Consider the following 24,369-nt stretch of genomic DNA (forward strand, 5'->3'; position numbering starts at 1 on the left):
GCAGCCTTTCTGCTGTTTCCCTGGTTTCTGAGTTGCCACGCAACACCAACGGCTCACGCACTTGCAGGTCCAGCACGCTGTAAGTGTGCAGTATGTGCGCCGCCGCGCCGCGGCTACGACCCGCGGGAAGCACACATTTTTCGAAAATGATGACGTTGCTATTTTTGAGTTTCTAGAGTTTGATTTTTGTTCCTCTTCGTGAATTATGTTCCTAGTTTTCTCTCCGAGAAAGTGTTCATGAATGTAGTCTTGCTTCCTAATTCCCCGTTTGTCTACTTCAAACGCGAGTATTGTCTTGGTTGTAACCAAGGGAGAAGTATTGTGGAGGAGAGTGTGGCTGGTGGTTAGACAGCACCATGGGTCTGCTAACTATTCTGAAGAAAATGCGTCAGAAGGAGAAAGAAGTTCGTATTCTCATGCTGTAAGCAGAATATTTCCAGCAGTTTCTTTGAACCTGATAGTTCCAATGTTCACTCTAAATTGTTCTACAGTATCAAGTGTAGTAAAAATACTCTTGGTAGTATGTATACAGTTGAATTACTATTGCATTGTTTGCTCACAGTGGACATAGTGTGTGTACAGTACTAGTTTATCAGCTGCTTGAAATAGTGACTTTTGCCAGTACATGTATACAGGAATGTTTTAGAGGGGACACTGCAGTGCGGAAGGTAGCAGCTGTGTTTCATTCAACTCTCCTACTGCGTATACCACTATATTCACTATCACTAGTAGTTTAGGTTGAGTGGTCCTGAATAAGATTACACAATGTACACTGTAGTATGCTGCTACTCTGGTTCACATTCAAAAGTGTTTTCCGGTATTTCAAAACCATCGGCATGTGAACCTGCACGATAACTCCGTGCGGACTTCTAGCATACTCCAAAACCAGCACAGTAAACCCGGAATCGTTTGCGCCCGTTTTAGTCCGCGACTTGCGATGACAGACTACTTTGCGCCTGCAACCGTTTGCGATTGGAGTCAATTTGATGATTGACTCGAGTCTACCATTTCGCGTTTTGCGCCCACTTACTTTCGCGATTTCACACCCTTCGCAAAAATCGCGAACGTTTTAGGATCGCAAAGGTTTCTGGGTTTACAGTATGTGAATGTGCAAACTCCCCCAAACTTCGGAAGAACTTCAGCAGTGTAGCATATGTACCGTAAAGTCTTGTATAAAAGCCGCGGCTTCTTTGACTTTCTTGGTGAAATTTTGCAGGCTTCTACAGTCAAATCTGCCGTTAGCGACCTCTGCTGTAGGCGACCATCTACCGTTAGCGACCGATTTTCCGTGCACCGACGGTTTCACATACAAACTGATCCGTCCAGAGCGACCATCTGCTGTGCGCGACCAGCGACCGCGATTTCATGCACGGTGGCTGCATTCAAATCTGCTGTAAGCGACCGCGACCCAGGTTCAGTAAGGTGCGAAACTGTACTTGCCAGTGCGCTGTCAACTGCAAAGTGTGAAAATGCAATCAGTCAAATCTGCCGTTAGCGACCTCTGCTGTAGGCGACCATCTACCGTTAGCGACCGATTTTCCGTGCACCGACGGTTTCACATACAAACTGATCGATCCGTCCAGAGCGACCATCTGCTGTGCGCGACCAGCGACCGCGATTTCATGCACGGTGGCTGCATTCAAATCTGCTGTAAGCGACCGCGACCCAGGTTCAGTAAGGTGCGAAACTGTACTTGCCAGTGCGCTGTCAACTGCAAAGTGTGAAAATGCGCTGTCTTGCAAGCGCGATCGACTGGCGCCTGGCCTGTACTGAGGCTGTGCTGTAGCTCTCAAGTCCAGGCAGTGTCGATCTACTGCCGTGTCGCATACGCATACTATACGGGTATGGTCGTCGTTGAATATCCAATAAAATGATATTAAAAATCACATTATTCTCGTCGATTTGAGTACATGGAAGCATATACCTGGTGTGCCGGATTTACCATACATCTGCCGTAAGAGACCATCTGCCGTAAGCGACCGCTTTTTCTTGCACCAAGGGGCGGTCGCTTACGACAGATTTGACTGTATATGAGACAGGCTTCTATACAAGACAGGTATTTCTATGTATGTCAACACTAAAACCAGGCTTATGTGTGATTTGATGGGCCCAAAATTGCGGCTTCTATTCGAGGGCGGCTTCTATTCAAGTGCGGCTTTTATACAAGACTTTACGGTATACGCTCGGCACGATACTGGCATCCCAACTCCCCCAGCATCTCATTTTATCAGCTCAAAACACAGGAATCTGTCAGGAGGCTGAAGCCTGCTGGAAACGTAAACTTCGTTCCGTTTCTAGCCTATCTAAATATATATGAGCAATTGTGAAGCAAAGACGAGCTTAGCAAATCCCCAACGACAAGAAGACCTTGCTATAAGTGTGCATACATGTATCTGCAAGTTTGTTGCTGTCATGCACTAGAATACTACCGTGCCGCTCAATGAAATCCAGTTGCGTCACTCAAGTTTGTGCCTTGCATCATTTCACAGCCCAGTGTTTGCAGGTCTAGGGCTGCGTAACGCCCGGTGTGTACTCGGGTGATGCGACTGGATTTCATTGAGCAACATGTAGTATGGCTAGAAATCTTTGTTCTGACGATGGCCAGTGGCCAATAATAGAGAGGAAAAGTGCAAGAGGAGAGGTAGCAAGGCAGGGCAGACGGGGATTAGCTGTTGCTTACCTCTAATCTATCTAACGTGTTCATTTCTCGTACCTGCGTACCGTACTGTTTATCAGCTAGCAGTACATGTACATGTGGGAGGAGTGCGTGCTTGTGCGTATGACCTAAAAGCTGTGTTAATTTGGTTTTGGCTTACGATGATGGTGAAGTATGGTGAAAAATTATCACGTGTGAACGCATTTGAAGAGAAGATGTCCAATTGGGTTGCATTGTAACTTTTAAAAAAGTGTCATGCTGAAATACACAATCCTACACAGTTGCGAGGGCATGCCGCTCTGATCAGGCCTGAGGTCTGTGAGTGATCTTGCCCGAGGTCGCTACGCCCCTCGGGCGTCGCGACCGAGGGCAAGATCACTCACATGACCGAGGGCCTGATCAGAGCGGCATGCCTGACGCAACTGTGTAGGATTATGGTTCAGACATGGCCCAACTCACGAACAACTACATTCCGTCCACACAAAGTCCGTTTCATGACAGTTTCGAAATAAAAAGCAAAAATGGGTGATACTGTTTATTGGCGAGTGAAATGTCAACTGAGAACGGCAACGGAAAAGGGAGTTCCCGACCCAAAATTGTGCTGCGTATCTCGCTGACTGGAGCAGCTGCAGACCACGACGGAGCTTTAACTACAAGAAAACCAAATTGGTGCTAGTGGTCATTGCAAAGTAAGACTCACGGTGTATGCCCTCAGGCAGTGATTACCACTGATTAGTGTACGTCTTCACGATGTCGCCCAACGTGTTCTTGCCAATTGGGGCCTTTGTGAACCAGTACTGTTCACGAGGTGAGTAAATTGTTTTCCTTTGGGCGTTAGAAGAGGCGGTCACACTCAGGGTGCAGTCGACTGATCAGTCTCTGCACCGAAAAGACTTGGAGTGGGTTTTGAATGCGGCCGGCTGGTGCGGCAATGGCGCCCAGCTGGTGGTTCTTCTGGGCAAAGTCAGTACCCAGCTTGATGTAGTCATCTCCATTGTCGTCTTTGAGGAAGACGAGATCTTCCTTCCTCGTGTTGCATTGCAATTCACGCTCGCGGATGCCGAAATGCATGGTGACATAGAACCAAACCTGCTGTATGAGGCACTTGGCGTCTTTCTTCGTTTCGAAGAGGTAGTTAATCTTGCCCATGTCTGTGTCAGTAATGATGTCCTTGTGTGCAATGTGGCTCATCCCACCTTCTCTCTTGAGTTTCTTTATCATTCCGTCGAACGTGTCGTTCGCACGGCGAAACTCGGTGTCCTTGTAGATATCGAAATCTCTTCCGAGATCATTCAAATGCCTTTGTATGGCTGCACGGAATCCCTTATACAAGTTGTACTGGTATGCATCACCCTTGTGCGTCCTCATTCCGACGTAGCACTTACAAAGCATATGGCAAAGGTCATCTTTTGAGCATGTTTTCAGGTCCAACGCCAAATCAGATTTCTTCATGAATGTGTCCAAAACCGCGACCCAGATTTTCGTGGTGTCCTTTGTACTCTTTGGCGTACGACCAGCAATCACAAGAGTCAGTAATGATGTCCTTGTGTGCAATGTGGCTCATCCCACCTTCTCTCTTGAGTTTCTTTATCATTCCATCGAACGTGTCGTTCGCACGGCGAAACTCGTGTCCTTGTAGATATCGAAATCTCTTCCTAGATCATTCAAATGCCTCTGTATGGCTGCACGGAATCCCTTATACAAGTTGTACTGGTATGCATCACCCTTGTGCGTCCTCATTCCGACTTAGCACTTGCAAAGCATATGGCAAAGGTCATCTTTTGAGCATGGTTTCAGGTCCAACGCCAAATCAGATTTCTTCATGAATGTGTCCAAAACCGCGACCCAGATTTTCGTGGTGTCCTTTGTACTCTTTGGCGTACGACCAGCAAGCACAGAGTCAACATCGGCATCGGTCACAGAAGCAAAACATTTCGGGGTGGGTTCAGCCATTTTGTGACAAGGAACAGTAGGTGACCAAAGGATGTGACTCAAGTGGAGGAAGTACAGGACTGAACTTCCCTCACTCTCACTTACTGTATAAACGGAAGAGAACCACAAAGCTATCGAGAACGGGGGAAAGCGGTATCGTATGTGTACTATCCCTGCCTTGCTAGTAGTAGTGCTGAACTGTATGTGACTGCTACTACTGGACTAAACCTTCATTTGGAAACTTGAAATAAAGATGTGGGAAGCACATACAGATGGAGAAGAAACGCAATGCAATACAATGTCCTTGAACTCAACAACTCACAGTCATGGGACAATGAGTACTGCTACTACATCTATTTTTACTCCAGTTATGTAACATGCACACGTACACGTACACGCACTGCATGACTCCTTTAAGACAAGCCTACACAGCTGATCTTATCACTTCTCAACACTTGTGGGGAAGTAGCTCGTTTGCTGTGTTCCCCTTGCACTTAATATGGTACTCGCACGACGTGGGAATAATGTAGGATTGTGGTTCAGACAAAGTCCACCTCACAAACAACTAGTATCCCTGTCTTGCTAGTACTGTACCCAGTTTCTTATCAAATAGAGTCAAAGTTCTCAGTAGTAGTACTGAACTGTAGCTGACCACTACTAATGCAGCTATTCTTAACTCTAGTTACCGTATTTTCTCTAATAAGAGCCCGGGGTTCTTATTTTTTTCAGTGACAGCTCTACCCACGCTACTATTAGAGACTGGGCTCTTATTTTGTCAATTGTCAACTATCAAGCCAACTCCAGTCTATACAGGCATAAACTGACCATATCAAGACTGATTTTTCAACCCTAAACTCAGGGATGTTGTCAAAACAGATGTTTCACAATAGCATTGGCGCCAGGAAGGAAGCAGTAGACCGAAAACCTCCTTACAAATATGTTCTTGGCATGTTGTACTGCTGTTTTATATGCAGTCAATATACTTGTTGCATACTCCAATTGTGACTCGCGCTACTATTAGAGGCTGCGCCTTTATTTTTTCAATCAACCCACGCCCTGCGCTACTATTAGAGACTGCGCTATTATTAGAGAAACTACGGTATGTCACATGTACACGTACACGCACTGCATGACTCTTGTCACTCCTTTGCTGACAAGCCCACACAGCTGATGTTATCACTGCCACTTCTCACCACTTGTGGAGAAGGAACACGTTAGCTGTTTTTTTCCCTTGCGCTTGAAGATGATTGTCAGAGTAAGGTTCAAATGCGAGCGCTGAGAAGTTGCAGCGTTAGTGCAGGTATAAATTTTAAAATGTACTTGTTGAGGTCTGCTTCCCTTGTGTACATTTCGCCACGATAGACAGGACCAGCTGCAAGGTCGGTTGGCGTTTCTGGTCTCCCTACAGACGTTCAAGACAGTAGTGAGTAAAATTTGTTTTGGAGAAGCGAGCCATTTTTTCAGTCCTCGTCGGAGATGTTGTCCACGGCAAGCACGTCGAGAAATGGAGAATGCGCATGTGCGGCGCGTTTTGTTCATGACCCGCTTGTTCTGGCCGCCCGTTGGCCGTCACCTGGCAACAAGCACGTGCCATGTATGAAGCGATCATCAGACAACCTGGGGATGTCTTCCCTTCAAATTTGTAGTTAGCTTTGCACGTTGAGCACCTTCATGGCAGTTGCCACGTTTTCTGTGTAAATAATCACGTGTGTACATGTATTCATGTGTGTGTGTGTGTGTGTGTGTGTGTGTGTGTGTGTGTGTGTGTACGTACACGCACTCGCATTCATGTGCGTGTGATAGCGGCCTTGACAACGCAGGAAAGACGACAATTGTAAAGAAGTTCAACGGCGAAGATATTGATAAGATCTCTCCAACGCTAGGCTTCAACATCAAAACCTTGGAGCATAGAGGGTAAGAAAACTGCCAAGCACCATGAAAAGTTAAAATTTGATCAAAGCTGTCAAGTGCATTTACGATGTACAACAACATGACCTGCCGGCTGGATTGTAGACAGTACCATTGGCATAAGTTTCTTCTTTTCTTTTAGCACCAAGTTATTATTTTACTGGGGCAATAAGCTATACCCTGTACGTTTGAAGTGAAAAGGTTACTATTGATACAAGTGCCAAATCTGTACACCATACATTGTACTCACTATATTGTAGTAAACGTGAGTCCTATTTGGGCGGTTGGGCATGTTACCCTGAACAAGCCGTTTATTTTTGCATGACCTAACTCGTTTGTATTAAACATACGAGTGACAGTAGTACCGTCTTGATCGAGTGTGTATACCGTAAGTCAAGTATGTTCTGTACGTTTTCATCTAAAACCTATGATGGTATCCGTATGCAACTACAGTGCGTATCGGTTATAGTGTGGTCGTATACAAGAATATACTGCCTACAAGAATGAACACTCATTTTTTCATAATCATAACACCTATTTTATGTGTATATTTATTCTTGCAAGCAGTATTATCGCATAGTAGAATATATCGGCCCTAAGAATGGATTTTGTGTAGCAAAATATGCCAGATTAGTGCAAAGTGTTTCGCCTGTAGTAATAGCATCTGTGCTCTGTGCATGCTCAATACAATAATATTCAACACAAAAAGAGAGTTATGTCCAACTGAGCATTGGAGAATCACTTTTTCTGTTCAGTCGGACTCTTTCTTCCGACTTCTCTCCTATCTGCTGCTCCGCAGTCGCCTAGCACGACCGCGAGTCTGATCCGTGTGTATCATGATTGTGTAGATCTACATGATTGTACGTGTCCACATGCCAAACATGTATTATGTCACACATGCATATGATATGTCACACGTGATTTATCGTGTGTAAGAAATATCGGCAATAAGAATCAAATGTCGTTTTTCAAACACCCACGCTATAACCGATACCTACTGTAATTATTTTCGGGTGTACAAATTGCACACCGCACGCACGATTTCTACATACTGTGTTATTGTTTGAAAATGTCATGTGCAGCCTCACCGTGCGAAATATTCTTGATTCACAGTGCTTTTATAACTGTTGTTATGCTTTCGTCCTAAAAGGTTCAAGTTGAATGTTTGGGATGTTGGCGGACAGAAGTCACTGCGATCCTACTGGAGGAACTACTTTGAGAGCACGGATGGTTTAGTGTGGGTTGTGGACAGTGCTGATAGAAGACGGCTGGACGACTGTCGCACAGAGCTGCACGCGCTCCTGCAAGAGGAGGTAATGCTACTGTACATCATATCATTGATCGCGACTGTTGCGTGTGTGTGTGTTTTAAGGTGCACACTGCCAGTTTGTATGCGTCACTTAGTTTGACTGTTGTCTCTGCATACACGTGTGCATGTGTGTGTATGTGTGTGTATGTGTGTGTGTGTGTGTGTGTGTGTGTGTGTACATGCGTGTGTGTGTGTACATGCATGTGCGGGTGTATATATGTGTGTGTGTGCATATGTGGGTGTTGTATAGCGCCTTGCGGGTGCATCTCTGCTGGTGTTTGCCAACAAGCAAGATCTTCCCGGTGCACTTTCAGCACGTGAGCTCAAAGAGGTGAGATTGTAACTTTTTTTCCGCCACCTACAAGTATTCGTATAATTATAAATCATAGGGTAGAGGGAGTTGAAACGGGAGAAGTCTGAAGAAAAAATTGACTGCCACCTCCAGGACTCTACCACTAAGCTATGGTGTAGTCGTCATCCCAGCAACAAATCATAATTACATGTGTTAGAGAGGTTCCGCACAACGTAATTACGTTTGTAAAACCATAGTCGATCTACATAATGTCTTATGTGCACTGCATGCGGATCCGTGTTCCGACATACAGAGTTTTTGAACCACGTAGCTGCCCATGGCAACTCCGCACGCGAAAGTGTACGACTCAAAGAGAGAGAGAGAGAGAGAGAGAGAGAGAGAGAGAGAGAGAGAGAGAGAGAGAGAGAGAGAGAGAGAGAGAGAGAGAGAGAGAGAGAGAGAGAGAGAGAGAGAGAGAGAGAGAGAGGGAGAGAGAGAATGAATGAATTACGATTATTAATTTGACATAGGAGTGCACGGCCATCACAAATCATAGGTAAGATCTGCGGATGTTGAAAGACAGAGAGAGACAGAGAGACAGAGAGAGAGAGAGAGAGAGAGAGAGAGAGAGAGAGAGAGAGAGAGAGAGAGAGAGAGAGAGAGAGAGAGAGAGAGAGAGAGAGAGAGAGAGAGAGAGAGAGAGAGAGAGAGGGAGGGAGGGAGGGAGGGAGGGAGGGAGGGAGGGAGGGAGGGAGGGAGGGAGGGAGGGAGGGAGGGAGGGAGGGAGGGAGGGAGAGAGAGAGAGAGAGAGAGAGAGAGAGAGAGAGAGAGAGAGAGAGAGAGAGAGAGAGAGAGAGAGAGAGAGAGAGAGAGAGAGAGAGAGAGAGAGAAACTCATCTCGTTCGCTCTTCTCTCTCCCTCCCCGACATTGTGTATAGATTCTACAGCTCGATGAAATCAAGACACATCACTGGATTATACAGTCATGCAGTGCAGTTAAAGGTGACAAGCTACTTGAGGGCGTCGACTGGGTTGTAACAGACATCGCGTCTCGTATCTTCACCATGGACTGAGCTCAGCCCAGTTCTATGCACCAACAACCTTCACTGCATGTAAGTAGTATAAACCGTCCAGAGTACGGATGTCTACAAGTGTTTACATGTGTTTTGTGTGTACATGTATATACTATATAGTCAGTGATAAGTGCTAGTGCTGGCATCAGTAGAGTTACTCTGGCTCAGTCACTTTGTTATCAGAACTATACATACTCCCCCCCCCCCTTCATTTGTGCTTGTCTCTGCATTGTAGCATAGATTGTCTGCTTGTTCTGTTCTTTATAAAAAAAACACTTATAGATAACAATGCAATGTTTAATACGTACATGTATGAAGTATGTACAAAAATCTCACAGCATGTTGCTTGATCCAGCCTTCAAGGCCAGAAAACGTTATCATATAATATCCGTACGAAAGACTTCACCTGGGTTTGAAATTATCTGTTCTACATGTACTTGATGACAATCTGTGACTAAAATTATATTTCGGCAATTTGCTATGTCTTGCACAATGTTTTTACTTCAAAACTGTATATTATTCTCTAGTCTTGTAGAAATGCACATGCTCAACTGAATCATAGTGTGTAGTTGTCATCTCATTCTGTCCATTGTATGACTCATGGTGAACCCTTCGCCTTGGTCAGGCCTGGGAAGTGGATGCGTGAAGAGAGTCCGGTAATGGTGACCAAAAGAGCAGAAAAGAGAAAAGAGAGCTTGACACGAGTAGGTAGCGTGTAGCAGTAGGTATTCTGTTGCAGTACTCAATGGAACTATTGACCATATAGCCTGTAACCATCAATCAGTCATGTTGCGATGTGGGGCAGGGTGACTACGGCCCGTAGCCATTGCTGGACCCACCTTGCCGTAGCTTTTCCAGAATTTGATGCTGACAAGTGGTGATGAGCAGACAACAACAAAGAAGAAAAGCAATGGCTTGTTTATGAGTTATTCCAAAGCACACTTTCACTACACTGGCACCAAGAGTTTGTCGCAACTTTCTCCCCTCCCTAAAATATGCACAACTCTGATACCAGGATCATCTTAAAAAAATCCTTTGCACCGTCATTGTGTACAGTTGGTGCATTTAGGACATTACTCTATGCGATCATGGACAGGGATTATTCAAAGCGAGTTGCGGCAGCTCGATGCACCTGGGTGCAAATCTTTGTACAGGTATAGAGGAGAGAAACTAATTTTAACTAAAGCTTGCTCTTACTCGGCGTTTCACAAATAATTTGTGAAACGCCGAGTAAGAGCAAGCTTTAGTTATTAACTATCACCAGACATCCCAGAACAGGAAGAGTGGATTCACTATGTGTACACCTACCTGCTCATGCACATCTTCGTCTGCAAGATTCAGCGTACGGTACACAGTGACCTTGCCATCACCATCTCCCACAACTATAGCCTGTGCAAGAGAATGAGCACAGCATACACATGCACGCACGCACACACACACACACACACACACACACACACACACACACACACACACACACACACACACACACACACAGAGGAATTGATGGTGAAGCCTCGTGGCCTGGACCGTTCTTATTATTCATGTATAGCAGTCTACATGGTCTATGCGCAGTGGAGTCTCCTTGCATATCTCACTAGGCTGTGATTGGTGAAATTCTAGCCTGAACGTTCTTCGGCGCTGCGTTCTTCGGCACCCGATCTCTAGTATCAGCATGGTTATCATGGTTGTCATGGTTGTCATGGTTGTCATGGTTACCATGGTTGTCATGGTTATCATGGTTATGGTTACTTGTAATGTAACACTAGTATTCACTCTATGAACAGCAGCACAGTGCTGAAGTGCTGAAGCAGACATACCTCTTGGTCTCGTGAAAAGCGAACAAATGTCAGATCCACGGCCGGCACGGGCTTGTATTGAGCGACGGGGTCTAGCGTGCTGCGAGCCAGATCCCAGATCTCAATGCAGCCGTTGCTGACCGTTGCAAATACGGTGGGACGTATCGGGTGCCAGGCGACGTCCAGTACTGCTTTCTGAGTGCACAGGGAAGAGAGACAGAAAATTCCAATGTTGAGAAAAAAAAGCACAGTTGGGCCAGTAATCAACTGATATAAAGTGTGAGCATCATCAGTACACTGCAACGTTACTGCAGTCGTAGCATCCGTTCTTCATCTAGTATGGCAATCGCATGAAGTTTAAGAAGTGCAACGATACTTCGTGGCAGATTTTTTTAGCAGAGACTAACCATTGACGAAAAGAGACTCTCGAACGGCTGACAGCTTTCCGAGTCCCAGAGTCGCACACTCCAGTCACCGCTACATGTCAAGAACACATTCTCGTTGTGTGGTGACCAGACAACTCGGTAGACCGGACCCTGAAGACCGAAGAGACACAGACATAGCGGAGAGAAAGTCCGCACTAGTATCCATCAAAAAGCTACCGTATTCCCCACGCGAGTATCATTTTAAAATTTAATGACAAATGACCAGGGCAAAAGTCAGTAGATAGACGAGGATACAATATTATAGAAGTGATGTTGACATGGTCTACAGGTATATTGGAGCATCTGCCACTTACAGTATGTCCTACGTACGTCTCCAGGTATTGTTCGTTATACGAGCAGGAACACTTGTGCAAGTATCCATCACCAGTGCCAACAATATAACTACAGAGCAAGAAGCACAGACGCAGACAGGTACTATGGCAACAGACACTGGCGTAGCATTTTCTCCGCCATCGTCTCCTCAAGTAGTCGCAGCAAACCGTGCATATTCAGCAGATGACAGTGTCCCCATTGACAGAGTTAGACTGTCCACATGTTGGTGTGAGGTGTGTGTGTGTGTGTGTGTGTGTGTGTGTGTGTGTGTGTGTGTGTGTGTGTGTGTGTGTGTGTGTGTGTGTGTGGTGTGTGTGTGGTGTGTGTGATGTGTGTATGTGTGTGTGTGTGTGTGTGTGTGCGCGCGCTTAAACCTAAAGATACACAGCAATGTGTACTACTTCACAAGTACCCACTATACATGCCAACAAACGCATACTCAATTCTTGGTACAGGTATCAATGAGAAGAACGCAACGGAGACCAGCTCTGGCTTACATATTGGGATCTTTTGCCCGCTCAAAGTCGAAACACAGGCCAATGGCGTTCTTGTGCAGTAGGCCAGCCTTCTCGCTCCTTTTGCTGGCGTGAGCAATGGTCGTGTGCAGCGTTTGGTGTGGGCCTTTCGGCAACTTCTTGGACGTCTTCTTCAGCGAAATCAAATCTGAACCGAAATGAGTTCAGTGAAAAAGAAAACAGGTCGATGCATCAGCACTTGAAAAGCTCAGGGAGCAACTGCCAGTGAGTTTCACCATTGCATCAAAGCAAAACTTGAGTTCACAGTACTTCACACCCTCACAAGTATTCCACACCACAGGTACAGCATCAAGGCACCACGTTTGGAAAATCACTTTCAACTACTTTCAAGTAGAAACGGACTTCCTTGTCGTGATCAGACTGGATCCAGTGTTCTCTTACCTGATCTCTCAAAGCTTTTCATCATGGCCCAGCGGCTGACCTGCCCATCGGACGACACGGAAACGAGCACCTCCTCGGCCTCGTTGCTGTCCTTGTTGTAGTGCGAGACGAACGAAACTTGCCACACTGGACCAGTGTGTTTCGTAGTGTGATCACTGGCAAGATACACATACACATACGCACATGCATGCACACACACACACACACACACACACACACACACACACACACACACACACGAATATGAGTTGATACTTCAGTAGGATAAAGCGGACGTCAGTGGGGTGTGGCATATGTAGCATGGTTGTGGTGTGTGTGGGTGAGGGGGGGGGGGGGGGGGTGATGTGTATGGTGCCATGACTAACCTGCTCGTGAAGATTGGTTCAACCGTGTCCTCGCGTATGTTGTACACATGAATAGTACCATCATACAGCCCGCACTGTGAACATGACACACACACACGCACACACACACACACACACACACACACACACACACACACACACACACACACACACACACACAGTCATTTGAAACTTGGACACACCATACATGTACAAGTACATTCAAGTGCTGTTTCCCTAGTTCCAAAGAGATGCTCCATAGCGTGTGCTTCTATTCCCAGCTACATGTACCCGCATACAGCACATAACTTATACAACAGCAAGCAACAGCAAATACTTGTACATACATGTACATGCAGCACATTGCTAGCCAGGTGACTCACTGCAAGAATACTTGGATGGAGTTTGGAGAAGTCAAGGGACATCACATCCTTCGGTACTTTGTACATGCGACTGGGACGCTGTGTGGAGAACAAAAACCATGATTCAGCCCTTACGTATTGAACAGTACTCGTACGAAGACAAACATAGAGGCATAACACAGTTTAATATAGAAGGAAAGCTAAATAAAGACACAGTCGTGTATCTCTCTTTCTCTCTCTCTCACACACACACACACACAAACACACACACACCATGTACCGTGTATACGCCCGTCAAGAGAAGCAAACAAAATCTGCAAATGCACTGGACATACAACCCCAGTTTTTTTCTTATAGCAACGATAGCGGACAAGATCTGAATGAAACAGATATTACACGCATGCGCACACACAAACAAACACACACACACACACACACACACACACACACATCCCGAACTACAATGCAAGCGTATGCCATCAAAGAGCCCAAACCCATCCCTAACGTACCACAGGGTTTTGACGGGTCCAGCAGCAAATGAGACCGGTCGACTGCTCTCCGAATGTGAATTCGCCATAACCAACAGCCAGTATATCCTGAATATCGGACAACGAACAGACAAAGCAATGAAGTCATACTTCACTTTAATAGCGAATCTTGGTCAAGTAATAGTTCCAGGGAGACAATCATACACATAGAAAGAAGTATTAAGATCTGTTCTGCTATAATTCATAGAGACTGATAAAGTGGAGGGCGATGAAGTGGGATTTTTACTAACAGTTTTCATCATCGGTATGGTAGCCACATTGACTATCTATCCTACTCATACTCTGCTTGGTTATACTACTCGAGAGTTGAAAGCTGTTGAGATAATCATCAACTGGTAGAAACGAGCAGGCTTCGGTCATTCTCTACCACAAGGAGGGGCAAGACGGTGGTGGCCTTACCTCGTTGAGTTTGTTGTAAGACAGGCAGCTGACGTTGCGTCCCTCGGTTTCCACACAGCTGTACGTCCAGATGGGCCGCACACTGGGATCTTCACCGCCTTCCCAGCGACTGACCGGTGGCAGAGTGGGAACGTCGGACGCAGCATCATCTGCACCGCTTGTCTTCTTCTTCTGTTCTGCCTCTGGTTCCTTGACTTCTTCGTCACCACCATCCTCTCCTTCCTTTACCACACTGCTCTCCACTGGGTCAACTGCACCAGGCATAGGGCAAAGGTCAAGAACAAAATCATACTGATATAAGCTGGATCGAGTTGGCCAGGCATCATAAGAGAACCTTGGCCGATCTCCTACATCGAACACCAGTGCCAGGAACAATGCAGTCTTGTAAACATCATCACTTCCAGTCTTCAACTCATATCTTCGGGCCCCCGTTGCATTACTCAAGTCGGTACTTCTGTTCTTACTTACATGTGACATAGGCCAGCTCGGGCGTCATGCCAAAGTACCGTGCATGCTGCTCCTGGAAGACATTGCCAGCCAGGGCTCTTTCCATGACTGATATGCTTTCGTACAGGTCCTCGTTCTGCACAGGTAAGTAACGTTACATGTAACAGAGTAGAGTAGTGTGGTTTGTAAAGGTACATGTAACAGAAAAGGTAGGAAAGCGATCAGCAGCCTGGCAAACAGTTGACCGGATTAGACCATCACCAATGTAATGAAGTATAGAGACTATAGATGCTGTGTATAAACCTGAAGATGGTCTGTGATGCTGCCCTCGAGGAACCCAGATTTAGTGGAGAGCGGGCACGGAACACTGTGTGCCCAAAGTGTATGCGAAAGCTGCCAAATGCAGGCACTACAGGCCTTTGCAGCAGCACTGGTGCTTGCCTTCTCGGCTGAAGCTAATGAAGGACACCTAAGGCTAAGGAATCCCTCCGACTCTTTACATGAGTCTTGTTTATGCCAATGCAGGTGCCTATTCCACCCGTGGCCTTCCGTATCACTTCCAGTGCGAATGGCCAACCCAGCATGTTCTCCACTAGTTCAATATTTTTCACAGGATCTCAAGTGCAGTGCCGCAGACCGTCCATACGCAAAGGGTCTACACTGTCCATGATCATCTGATTTATGCACACACCAGCCGTACTGTACTACAATGGCAGGCATGTCGCAGCTTGCAGGACAGGTCACACTCACATGAAACAAAGGATGATCGTCAGGCATGACCAGTGGTGGTGCATCGCCGCCACTCGCATCATCATCGGCAGGTGCATCAGGACCGCCAGCGGCAGCAGTGCCAGCAGCCTTGCCCGCGGTAGGTGGCTTGGCACCCGGCATGGAAAGCGATGTTGGTTCCAGCTGCATGGCCATGCTAGCTGCCATGCTGGTTGCCATGCTACTTCCTGAACACACAGACATACATAACACACGGACACACACACACACAACACGTACACACATACATACACGTATACATGCTGGCGCACACACACACACACCACACACACATACACGCAACACACAGATACAGGCATGCGCTCACGTGCACGCACACACCGTCACACATTTTAAATGCTCAATCATTTCACCAATATCCCTGGATAGGCCAAGCCTTTGGGAGAAATCCTTGGGAGAGCTGCCCGGCATGTGACCTCGGGACTTTCGCTATGCTTTGTTTTTACCTAGATTATACATTATGTGTTGTTCAAATTCCTCAATGCCCTGATGATGCCCCGGCAATGGGCGAAATATTGGCAAAGTTATTTATTTGGTGCAGCTGAGAGCCTGTTGCCGGAATGGCGGTGTTTTCAAGTGCAAGAAATACGCTGCAATGGAGTTTGGGAATTCTGAAGAAACATGTTGTTCAAACTGATGGAAAATCCTTGTATTTGGCGGTATACGTAGTGCAAAGACGTTTCCACCAGTTTGAATCTGAGCTAGCGGCTCTCTCGTCCTGATGTGGTATATTTTCCGCACTGCTCATATGCGAAACTGGTCCAGGGTGCCAGTTTTGCACTTTGGGCTGGATTTCAGTGAGTGCAACACGAAGTGATGTGTTGACATCCCGTGCAAATGTCGTACATTACTGGACCGGATAGCAGGGTATGCGAGAGTTGCACACTCTTGGGGGGGGTTATTGTACGGTTTTATCAAGAATAGGCTCCCGGGAGCTATCTACTCTTGATTTTATGGGATAGATGCAGAGCTGCGCACTCTGATTGATGAAGTCTTGGTGCCAGCGATAAGAAATGATTAAAAAAATGCAAATCCTGTACCGCGTATACCGTACAAATGATATTTTTACACCAGGGAGTCGTAAAATACCGCATGTACGACTCCCTGTTTTACACCAACACCTTTCATTCTGCATTTTCTCACCATGGTGTTCTTGGTCAACGTCCACGCAATAACAGGATGGGCCAAACGTTCTGCTTTTCAGACTGTCCTCCTTTCGTTTGTTTTGGTGACCGCCATTCTTCTTCTTATAATAAGTAGTCTTTGGAAATCCTGGGTTAGGAAGAAGTTAGTTCAGCTTGACAGTCTTGAAGGGAAATTGAAAAATTAATGGTATTACCCTCCAAGAGAGGAAAGCAAGACTGAATCGAAAGGATATCTACAGAACGGCTGCCCTTTTGCTACATCTCCATTCAAACAAGCAAGAACGCAGCAGATTTCACCCATTTAAAATACTAGCTCGGTACTGAAAAGAAAGAAAAGAAAAAAAAGAAAGAGGCGGCGATCAGACAAAAAAAAAGAAGACTAAGAAAAAGAAAGCACCCCCGGTGGGACTCGAACCCACAACCTTTGAATGCCGTCAAGCAATGCCCGAATAGAAGTCCAATGCGCTGATCCATTGCGCCACGGGGGTAACACAACAGTGAGCCGCGCTAGACAAGTTATAAACGGGCAGCGCGGGTAACGCGCTATGATTGGAAAGGCTTCCTGTCTGAAGCCTTTCCATACTGGTACTCGATGTTCCAGTTTTGTGACACGAGAATGGCACGAGAATTAGTGTACCGCTGAGTGTACCGCTATACACGTGGTCGACACTTAGTCGACACTTTGTTGATACTTTTTGACACGTGACCCCGTCAACGGTCTGCTTTGTGCCAATGCCACTCGGTAAACGCCGATGCCACGTACGACAAAGACGACTATCCCGTACGCGAAATAGTTGAGAACTGCATGACGTGGACCTGACGGCAAGGACAACTGCGAGGAGACCCCTTTCGGTCGACGGGAAGAACTGCATGCAGAAGTCCACGAAGTCGAACGAGGAGGCCCCTTTCCGTACCCCGTACTGCAAAGTGCCATTGATGGATGCCTTTTGCAACTGGAACGACCCCTTAAACGCTGTCGCGGCGACTATCCCGTACGCGAAATAGTTGAGAACTACTGACGTGGACCTTTTGCACCTGGGACGGCCCCGTAAACGCTGTCGACGATGTCGTGTCGGCGGAGTGAATGTGCAGGGTGAAAAGAATTGCTGCAAAGACGTCCGCTCTAGGCCTTTGGAGACATCGTGGGAACTCCTTCCGGTACTATACAAGCTGCTGACGTGGCCGTGGACATGTACATGGAGACATGGTGGGACTTCATGTACATGGATACATGGTGGGAATTCCTTCCGCCACCCCCGTACCGCAAAGCCAACGGTGGGGAAGGAGAAGAACAGACGTTCAGGAAGACGAACGAGGAGGAACCAGGACGAGCGAGCAATGGCAGGACTAGCTGGACCGTAAGTAGTAGCTGAATTGTGCATGACAACTTGACATCCGTGCGGCACTCGCCACTTGCCACTGCATAATATTTTCTTGTCCACTAACAATGTCTCTCCTCTGCCCCCTGTGTGTCCACGGCCCTGTTGCTGAATTGGCCCGATGAATCGAATGTCTTCCGCAACTGGAACGGCCCAGTAAACGATGTCGCGTCGGCGACTGAATGCGCTGGAGGAAAAATATTGCTGCGAAGACGTTTCCTCTAGACCACGGTAAGGCAACCCATTGATATGTTGCCAGTTACCTTCTACTAACACGTTATCAGGTGGAGAGTGTCTTGTACTCACGTTATCAGGTCGAGAGCGTATTGTAGTCACTCTCTCTATTCCTGTACTTCATTACGTTTAAGGTGTACGTATAACTTCTCAAAAAAATTTAATGGTCTACAGTCGTGTCGGAAGGGTACGGTGGGACTGTAGACCTGTTACCTTCTAACACGTTATCACTATATCAGGTCGAGAGCGTATTGTAGTCACTCTCTCTATTCCTGTACTTGATTACGTTTCAGGTGTACGTATAACTTTTCCAACAAATTTAATGGTTCACGTCTTCAGATAGAGAGCGTATTGCACCCATTGTCTAGTCTCTGTAGTGCATTGAGATTTTGTTGATCGCACATGAAAATGGATACACAGGCAAAGCAGGCCAAGTACATGGCGAGATGTCGCCAGAAGAACGTCTTCAGATAGAGAGCGTATTGCACCCACTGTCTAGTCGATTTTGTGGATCGCACATGAAATGGATACACAGACAAAGCAGGCCAAGTATATGAGAGAGTGGACGATGTGCGGATCGACACGGCCTGCGGGTACTTCATTAAAGTTACCCGTGACATAACTAGGATAAAGGTTAATCACTGCAAAGACATTGCCAAGTATGTGAGCACTTTGGACTTGACAGAAGAGTGCAAGGGCGACGTTGACAAAACATACCGCGGTGACTGTCACCATCATGACGGCAGGGCACATCGCACGCAACATCGCAGATCGTGTCGAATTGCGCATCATAATATTGCAAAATTGCTCCTGTGCATGCAAGTGGATTTCATTGCACTTCTCAGTTTGGGAAATGCTTGATTATGACAATTCTGCGTGTGAGTGCACTAGCCCTGAACATACATGTAGGTGACCCGTTTGTGGTGTCTCATAGCTAGCCCTTTCCCAAAGATGCTCGCCACTTTTTTCGGAACTTTTCGGTGTTTAGGAAGAAATCGCAACTTTCACAACTTTCTTCAATTTTCCGGAACTATTTCGCAATTTCTCCGCAACCTTGGCGCAATTGGCCCCATGGCATGGGGTCGAAAGGTCAAGTCACCGACTACATGTTGCATTGTTGGACAAATACATACTCGTGCTCGCTCATTTCTCGCCTGCCTTCAGGCTCATTTCTGAGAAACAGTAGATCAACGGTAGTTACGATAATTATGTGCATTCCCTTTTCCGTGCACTGTAATGATGTACATGTACATGTAGGATACATGCAACAGGCTACTGGCACTGTGTAAAATGGTGGTTCACAGCAGGAAGGGGTGTACGAGTTTGCTGTCGCAGCATCGCTGCATTTCTGCTATTTCTGCTCCCTGTTTTGTAGGTTTTGCACAAGAACTCTCCAATTTTGAGTTGCGATGTTGGCAACTTTTGAGCTTTTCCTGAAAATATGGATGCGATTTCAGCAACTAGCACTTGTTTTGGCACGGTTGCGAAAAGCATAAGTTGCGAAAAACTATGGCATCTTTGGGAAAGGACTACTCATAGCCTACCTCACGACCTTCTGCTTTCTTTCTTCATCACTTGTATCTTGCAGGTATATCATCCCGTGACGACCACATTGAAGTCTGAATTTGAAGTGTGAAGATGCTTCAGCAACCACATCGTACTTTTCCATTGCTTTCATTGTGCTTCTACTGTGCATGTGTGTAACTTGTGGGGTAAACATGTGATGACATTGTATGCTGGCGACACGGTCAGATGTTGTCCATGCGTCTAACGTACACGTGCATGTTATGCATTGAAAAGGATTTGCCACTTGCGATCCTGGGACGAGTATCAGGTCAGCTTTGTCCTGTCTGGGCTGTATCAGATTGCTGTTCACTTCTCTATCTGTTGGATGTGTGACTTTCTGCAAGTTTCTGGTGTATGATGGCCACTTCCTTTCTTGTCACTTTGTATGATATTACATTCTGTATTCGCTGCTTCCATGGCGTGGTCTGCAAACTGCAATCCTTGGGCAAATGTCATGTTTGCTATGTTGTGCTTTGGCCATCAGCTTGTCTACACGCTGTAGTTGAATTATTTTTGTTTCACAACTGACTTCCTCAAGTACGGTGGCCACTGCTTTGCATGGCATTATATATGAAGAATTTCCTGTTTGTGTCGTGCGCATGTGCGTATGTGTGCGTGGCCACGTGTGTGTGCCGTGTGCATGTGCGTATGTGTGCGTGGCCACGTGTGTGTGCCGTGTGCATACGCATGTTTGTGTATCTGTGTGCGGGGTAGCGAGGCGGGGAGGGCTGGTATGTATCAGTGTTTTATTGCAGTCTCATGGCTACATACAGTACATCGCGCGTGGTCATCATGTTTATCTTCGGGGTTGGGGTGGGGAGGGAACGGAAAAAGAACTGAAATTATCCATATAAAACCGCCCTGTGAGCGGTTCTGAAAAACCTTTACTGGTACTGCCCCGTCGTAAAAGTAAGAAATTAGAACTGGTCCATTGTCCTCCCAAATGCGAACTGATCCACCTAAAACTACGAAACGGAGACCGCTGTGAACCCACCCGCTCAGGGGTCGGATTTCAGTTGCCAGGACTGTCCTCGTACATCACGATCATAATGCACGTCCTGGTCAGTTCGTTCAGTTTATGACCCATACCCACTGCCTTCGTCAATCCAGAATCCTACTGCTTTAGTTTAGGATAGCCAAGCTTAGCATGATACTTGTCATTGAATGATTATCATTAGACATGTAGCTTTGTTTTCTCCGAAGTTCCGAGGAGTCGGTCAATTTTAACACACAGGCTGAGCTTATCCGCTATAGCCGATGTTACTCCCACACATGTAGCATGTGCTGATGTACCACAGCCAATGCCCATTATTACAACCTATGCATGTGATTGTGTAATCGTACATTTGCTGCTAAACTCAATGAAATAACAGTGATCCAGGCTGTGTGTGTGTGTGGGGGGGGGGGGGATTCACTGGCCAGAAAAAAGTCACTTCAATCAGCTGTGTGGTAGATACCAGGCTAAAAATAGTGGCGGACAATTCATCAGCCTTGCAAGCTGTTGAATGGTGTAATCCCAGCACAAGTTGCTATATCTAACATAGCTGTTCGCTATCATCGCTTCCGCGATGGGCAGGTCTGAGGTGTGTGTGTGTGTGTGTGTGTGTGTGTGTGTGTGTGTGTGTGTGTGTGTGTGTGTGTGTGCCTGCGTGTATGTCATGAATACGTTGCAGTGTCCTGCACCAGCAGTAAGCCGCTGTCCAGCGTTCGCCCATCTGGGGTAACACAGCATCATCGCCACCGCCGCACCCAGCCGGCAGCGGCGAGCTAGCTGACGCACCGTGTACCGGATTTCCGGTGCAGCAGCACTGTCGGTGCGCGTGCGTGCGTGTGTGTGTGTGAAGTACGCTTGAAATCAGGAACTTGCGTCGGTGGCCATGAGACGTACAGTGATGACCAGTGAAAAATCCCCCCTCCCCTCCCCCAACACCCCCTCCCCCCCAACACCCCCCCCCCTCCCCTCCCCTCCCCTCCCCTCCCCCCCTCTCCCTCCAACACACACACCTTCAAGGTTTGAAAACTTCGAAAAGCAGCACCGAGCCCTCCACAGCCCAAGCCCTGTAAACACTATGTCAGGTGTGCTGGAGCACTGCACTGCGGTATTCATGAGTTTGTTGACACTGACTCGACAGCACTGTTTGCCACCGGGTGCTCTCATCAAGTGGAGCACAGCCAACTCAGACCGAGCCACACATCTACAGAAACGGCCCCGGCTTGGCAGGTTTTTACTTTGAGTTCCTGGTTGCGAAAGCTGTATTCTTCTGGCATGGCATACGTACACTACCCTCAGCAACAGTATACTTTTAAGTATACTGTTACATTATAATGATCTCGGAATATCTCGTGTATAACAACAACAAAGACCTAGTGACCATTTGGCTGCATGCTTCCAACCTCACGAAAAACGATTAACTCGCCAATAACGGCACTTTTCTCATCATCAGTGCACGATCGAGGGTTGTTATTTGCCGCGAGGTCGACCTGTATAACTATAATGGAGATCAGAGATGGAGGTGTGAGACCACGGTCACTAACAGGGTTACATCATGGCATCCCTTTGGCTCTTTCCTAGCTAATTCATGTGACAATGTGTGGGCCAGTGGGATGCAGTGTGTCACCATGAAGTTGACACACATGTGGATGCTGGCTTTGGCTCATCGACAGCACATTGTTTTGTGTGTAAAATATACAGGACAAGACACAGCAGACAGTGTACAGTAGGTAATTGTTCTGGATGGGTGTATCGAACGTTACACACAGAATCGCAGTGCACACAGACGGTCAAACAAAGAGAATGAGATGTGTCTTCTTGGTCCAAACCCACACCAGCATACAACCTACAAAACACCGTAGCACGGCGGGTAACGGTTATGTATATCTATACAACCGAAGCAAAATGCCCCGTGCATTGACAAATAACCCTGGCACGACTAATAGCATTTCGTCACACAAGTCTCACCTGAGGCAAGGGTGCCTGGACCGGGCCTCCCTTTTGCCGCGGCCTTCCTCAAATCCTCACTGATGGCTGTCTCAAGGTCGTTGTCATCATCGATATCACGGTCATCTTCCAGTAGCACAGAACAAAACATTGGCATTCAGATTGTAACACGCAACGTATTGCGTGTTATAAGTGCATGGGTCCGGATTTGGTCAATGTTTTCGCAAACCTCCACACTGGTTTTGTACAGGATATAAAACGATCTTATCCAAAGCCAGCCTGCCTGTGTAGTGTTGAAAATAAGCCTTCCATGCAATAATTGCTGGGGATTTCTATCTTGCTAATGCAATAGTGCATAGAGCCCCAGCTATACCCAGGGGTGGTACCACTGGATACTAGCTCGGACATGTTTCTGTCCCAGACCTGCAGCACTGGTGCCACTGAGGATGCAAGGATACCACGAGTGGAAGACTGCTGCGTTGTGCGCTGGTACTTGCGCACAATGCCCACCTAAGGAATGGCTTGACTGGACGCGAGGGACTTGTTCACGGTATTAAATGAGCTTACGAGGCTTGCACAGCAACTAGTGATCCAACGACTCTACTACATAAGAGCTGAAGCTAGTGCATGCACTGATGTTGCCGGGGTATACGAGATAGCTTAGCCGACTTGATACAAGCCACCAGCGAAACGTATTTCACATTCTAGTGCTTTGCCTGAATGCGTCCAGTTGGTTGGAAATACCGGTAACCGGCTCAAGCAGCAAGCATGACCTCGTCACGGCCAAGTGAGCAGGAGGCAACCATGCATTCACTGATCCATTCCCTAAGTGTGATGTGAGCACATACCTGCCGGTTCCGACTCGTTGACTGACGTGTACATGTCGTATGGCGTTGCCAGCACGCCAACATCCTGCAGTGCATATACACGACGACCAGGAGACTCGGTACAGTGTAAAGCATTGGCATGATTATCAAACATTCACTGCACAATGCATGCTCATTCCTAAGCAAGGTTGTCCCGTCTCGTTCTAAAAATCATGTTTAGGTCAAGATACGAAACGTGACGTTACCTGGAAAAGGACGGGAACTGTCTGCACATCCTTTCCTTTACGCTGAAAGTTGACGGTCTGCATGCCACGCTGCATATATCGGTCATTGCCAGCACGATTCTTGCAGAGCTGCAGATCAAACACGCGAACACAAGTGTGCACACACACACACACACACACACACACACACACACACACACACACACACACACACATGCACGCATGCACACACACACATGCACGCATGCACACACACACGCGTGCACATGCACACATAACAGATACCCCAGCCACAACCATGTACATACACACACACATGCATGAATACACCCGTACATAGGCCTGTAGCGATGGCGTGCAAATCGATCATCAAATACGGGTATAGGCGTGAAAGACAAATCGAACCATCTCGGTATGTACACAAAATCAGGAAGGGGCATTGCATGCATATCTTTTGTTCACTCCTAACTTTACAGGTGGATCTTGTCACGGGCACCACTCAGAGCCAGGGCCTTTATCATCA

The 24,369-nt window shown here is 46.9% G+C and overlaps 2 protein-coding genes and 1 non-coding gene across 4 annotated transcripts in view; 1 reads left to right on the forward strand and 2 right to left on the reverse strand.

Moving 5' to 3' along the window:
- The first annotated feature begins 175 nt into the window (after positions 1-175).
- On the forward strand, positions 176-9,750 carry LOC135815049 (ADP-ribosylation factor-like protein 2). Its single transcript, XM_065328278.1, has 5 exons — positions 176-421; positions 6,392-6,502; positions 7,647-7,809; positions 8,056-8,136; positions 9,036-9,750. The coding sequence occupies exons 1-5, from the start codon at positions 357-359 to the stop codon at positions 9,168-9,170; spliced, it is 555 nt and encodes a 184-aa protein (XP_065184350.1). The 5' UTR covers positions 176-356; the 3' UTR covers positions 9,171-9,750.
- The window catches only part of LOC135815047 (dynein axonemal intermediate chain 4-like), a 19,836-nt gene continuing 4,979 nt past the window's right edge, over positions 9,513-24,369 (reverse strand). For both annotated transcript variants that reach the window (XM_065328275.1, XM_065328276.1), the window contains exons 8-23: positions 23,868-23,975; positions 23,644-23,707; positions 22,817-22,921; positions 15,495-15,700; positions 14,766-14,880; positions 14,298-14,548; positions 13,860-13,946; positions 13,372-13,449; positions 13,010-13,083; positions 12,645-12,799; positions 12,225-12,390; positions 11,709-11,796; positions 11,377-11,505; positions 10,991-11,164; positions 10,479-10,559; positions 9,513-10,037 (exon numbers count right to left, since the gene is read on the reverse strand). In XM_065328275.1, coding sequence (XP_065184347.1) covers positions 9,981-10,037; positions 10,479-10,559; positions 10,991-11,164; positions 11,377-11,505; positions 11,709-11,796; positions 12,225-12,390; positions 12,645-12,799; positions 13,010-13,083; positions 13,372-13,449; positions 13,860-13,946; positions 14,298-14,548; positions 14,766-14,880; positions 15,495-15,700; positions 22,817-22,921; positions 23,644-23,707; positions 23,868-23,975 — 1,938 coding nt within the window. In that variant the 3' untranslated portion in view covers positions 9,513-9,980. The remainder of the gene's footprint in view (positions 10,038-10,478; positions 10,560-10,990; positions 11,165-11,376; positions 11,506-11,708; positions 11,797-12,224; positions 12,391-12,644; positions 12,800-13,009; positions 13,084-13,371; positions 13,450-13,859; positions 13,947-14,297; positions 14,549-14,765; positions 14,881-15,494; positions 15,701-22,816; positions 22,922-23,643; positions 23,708-23,867; positions 23,976-24,369) is intronic.
- Positions 17,073-17,166, reverse strand: Trnar-ucu (transfer RNA arginine (anticodon UCU)). The gene is made up of 2 exons: positions 17,129-17,166; positions 17,073-17,108 (listed from the first exon to the last, which is right to left on the reverse strand). It is a non-coding gene; the product is annotated as a tRNA-Arg (tRNA).

This window comes from Sycon ciliatum, chromosome 4, assembly GCF_964019385.1.
Source record: "Sycon ciliatum chromosome 4, ocSycCili1.1, whole genome shotgun sequence".
NCBI lineage: Eukaryota > Metazoa > Porifera > Calcarea > Leucosolenida > Sycettidae > Sycon > Sycon ciliatum.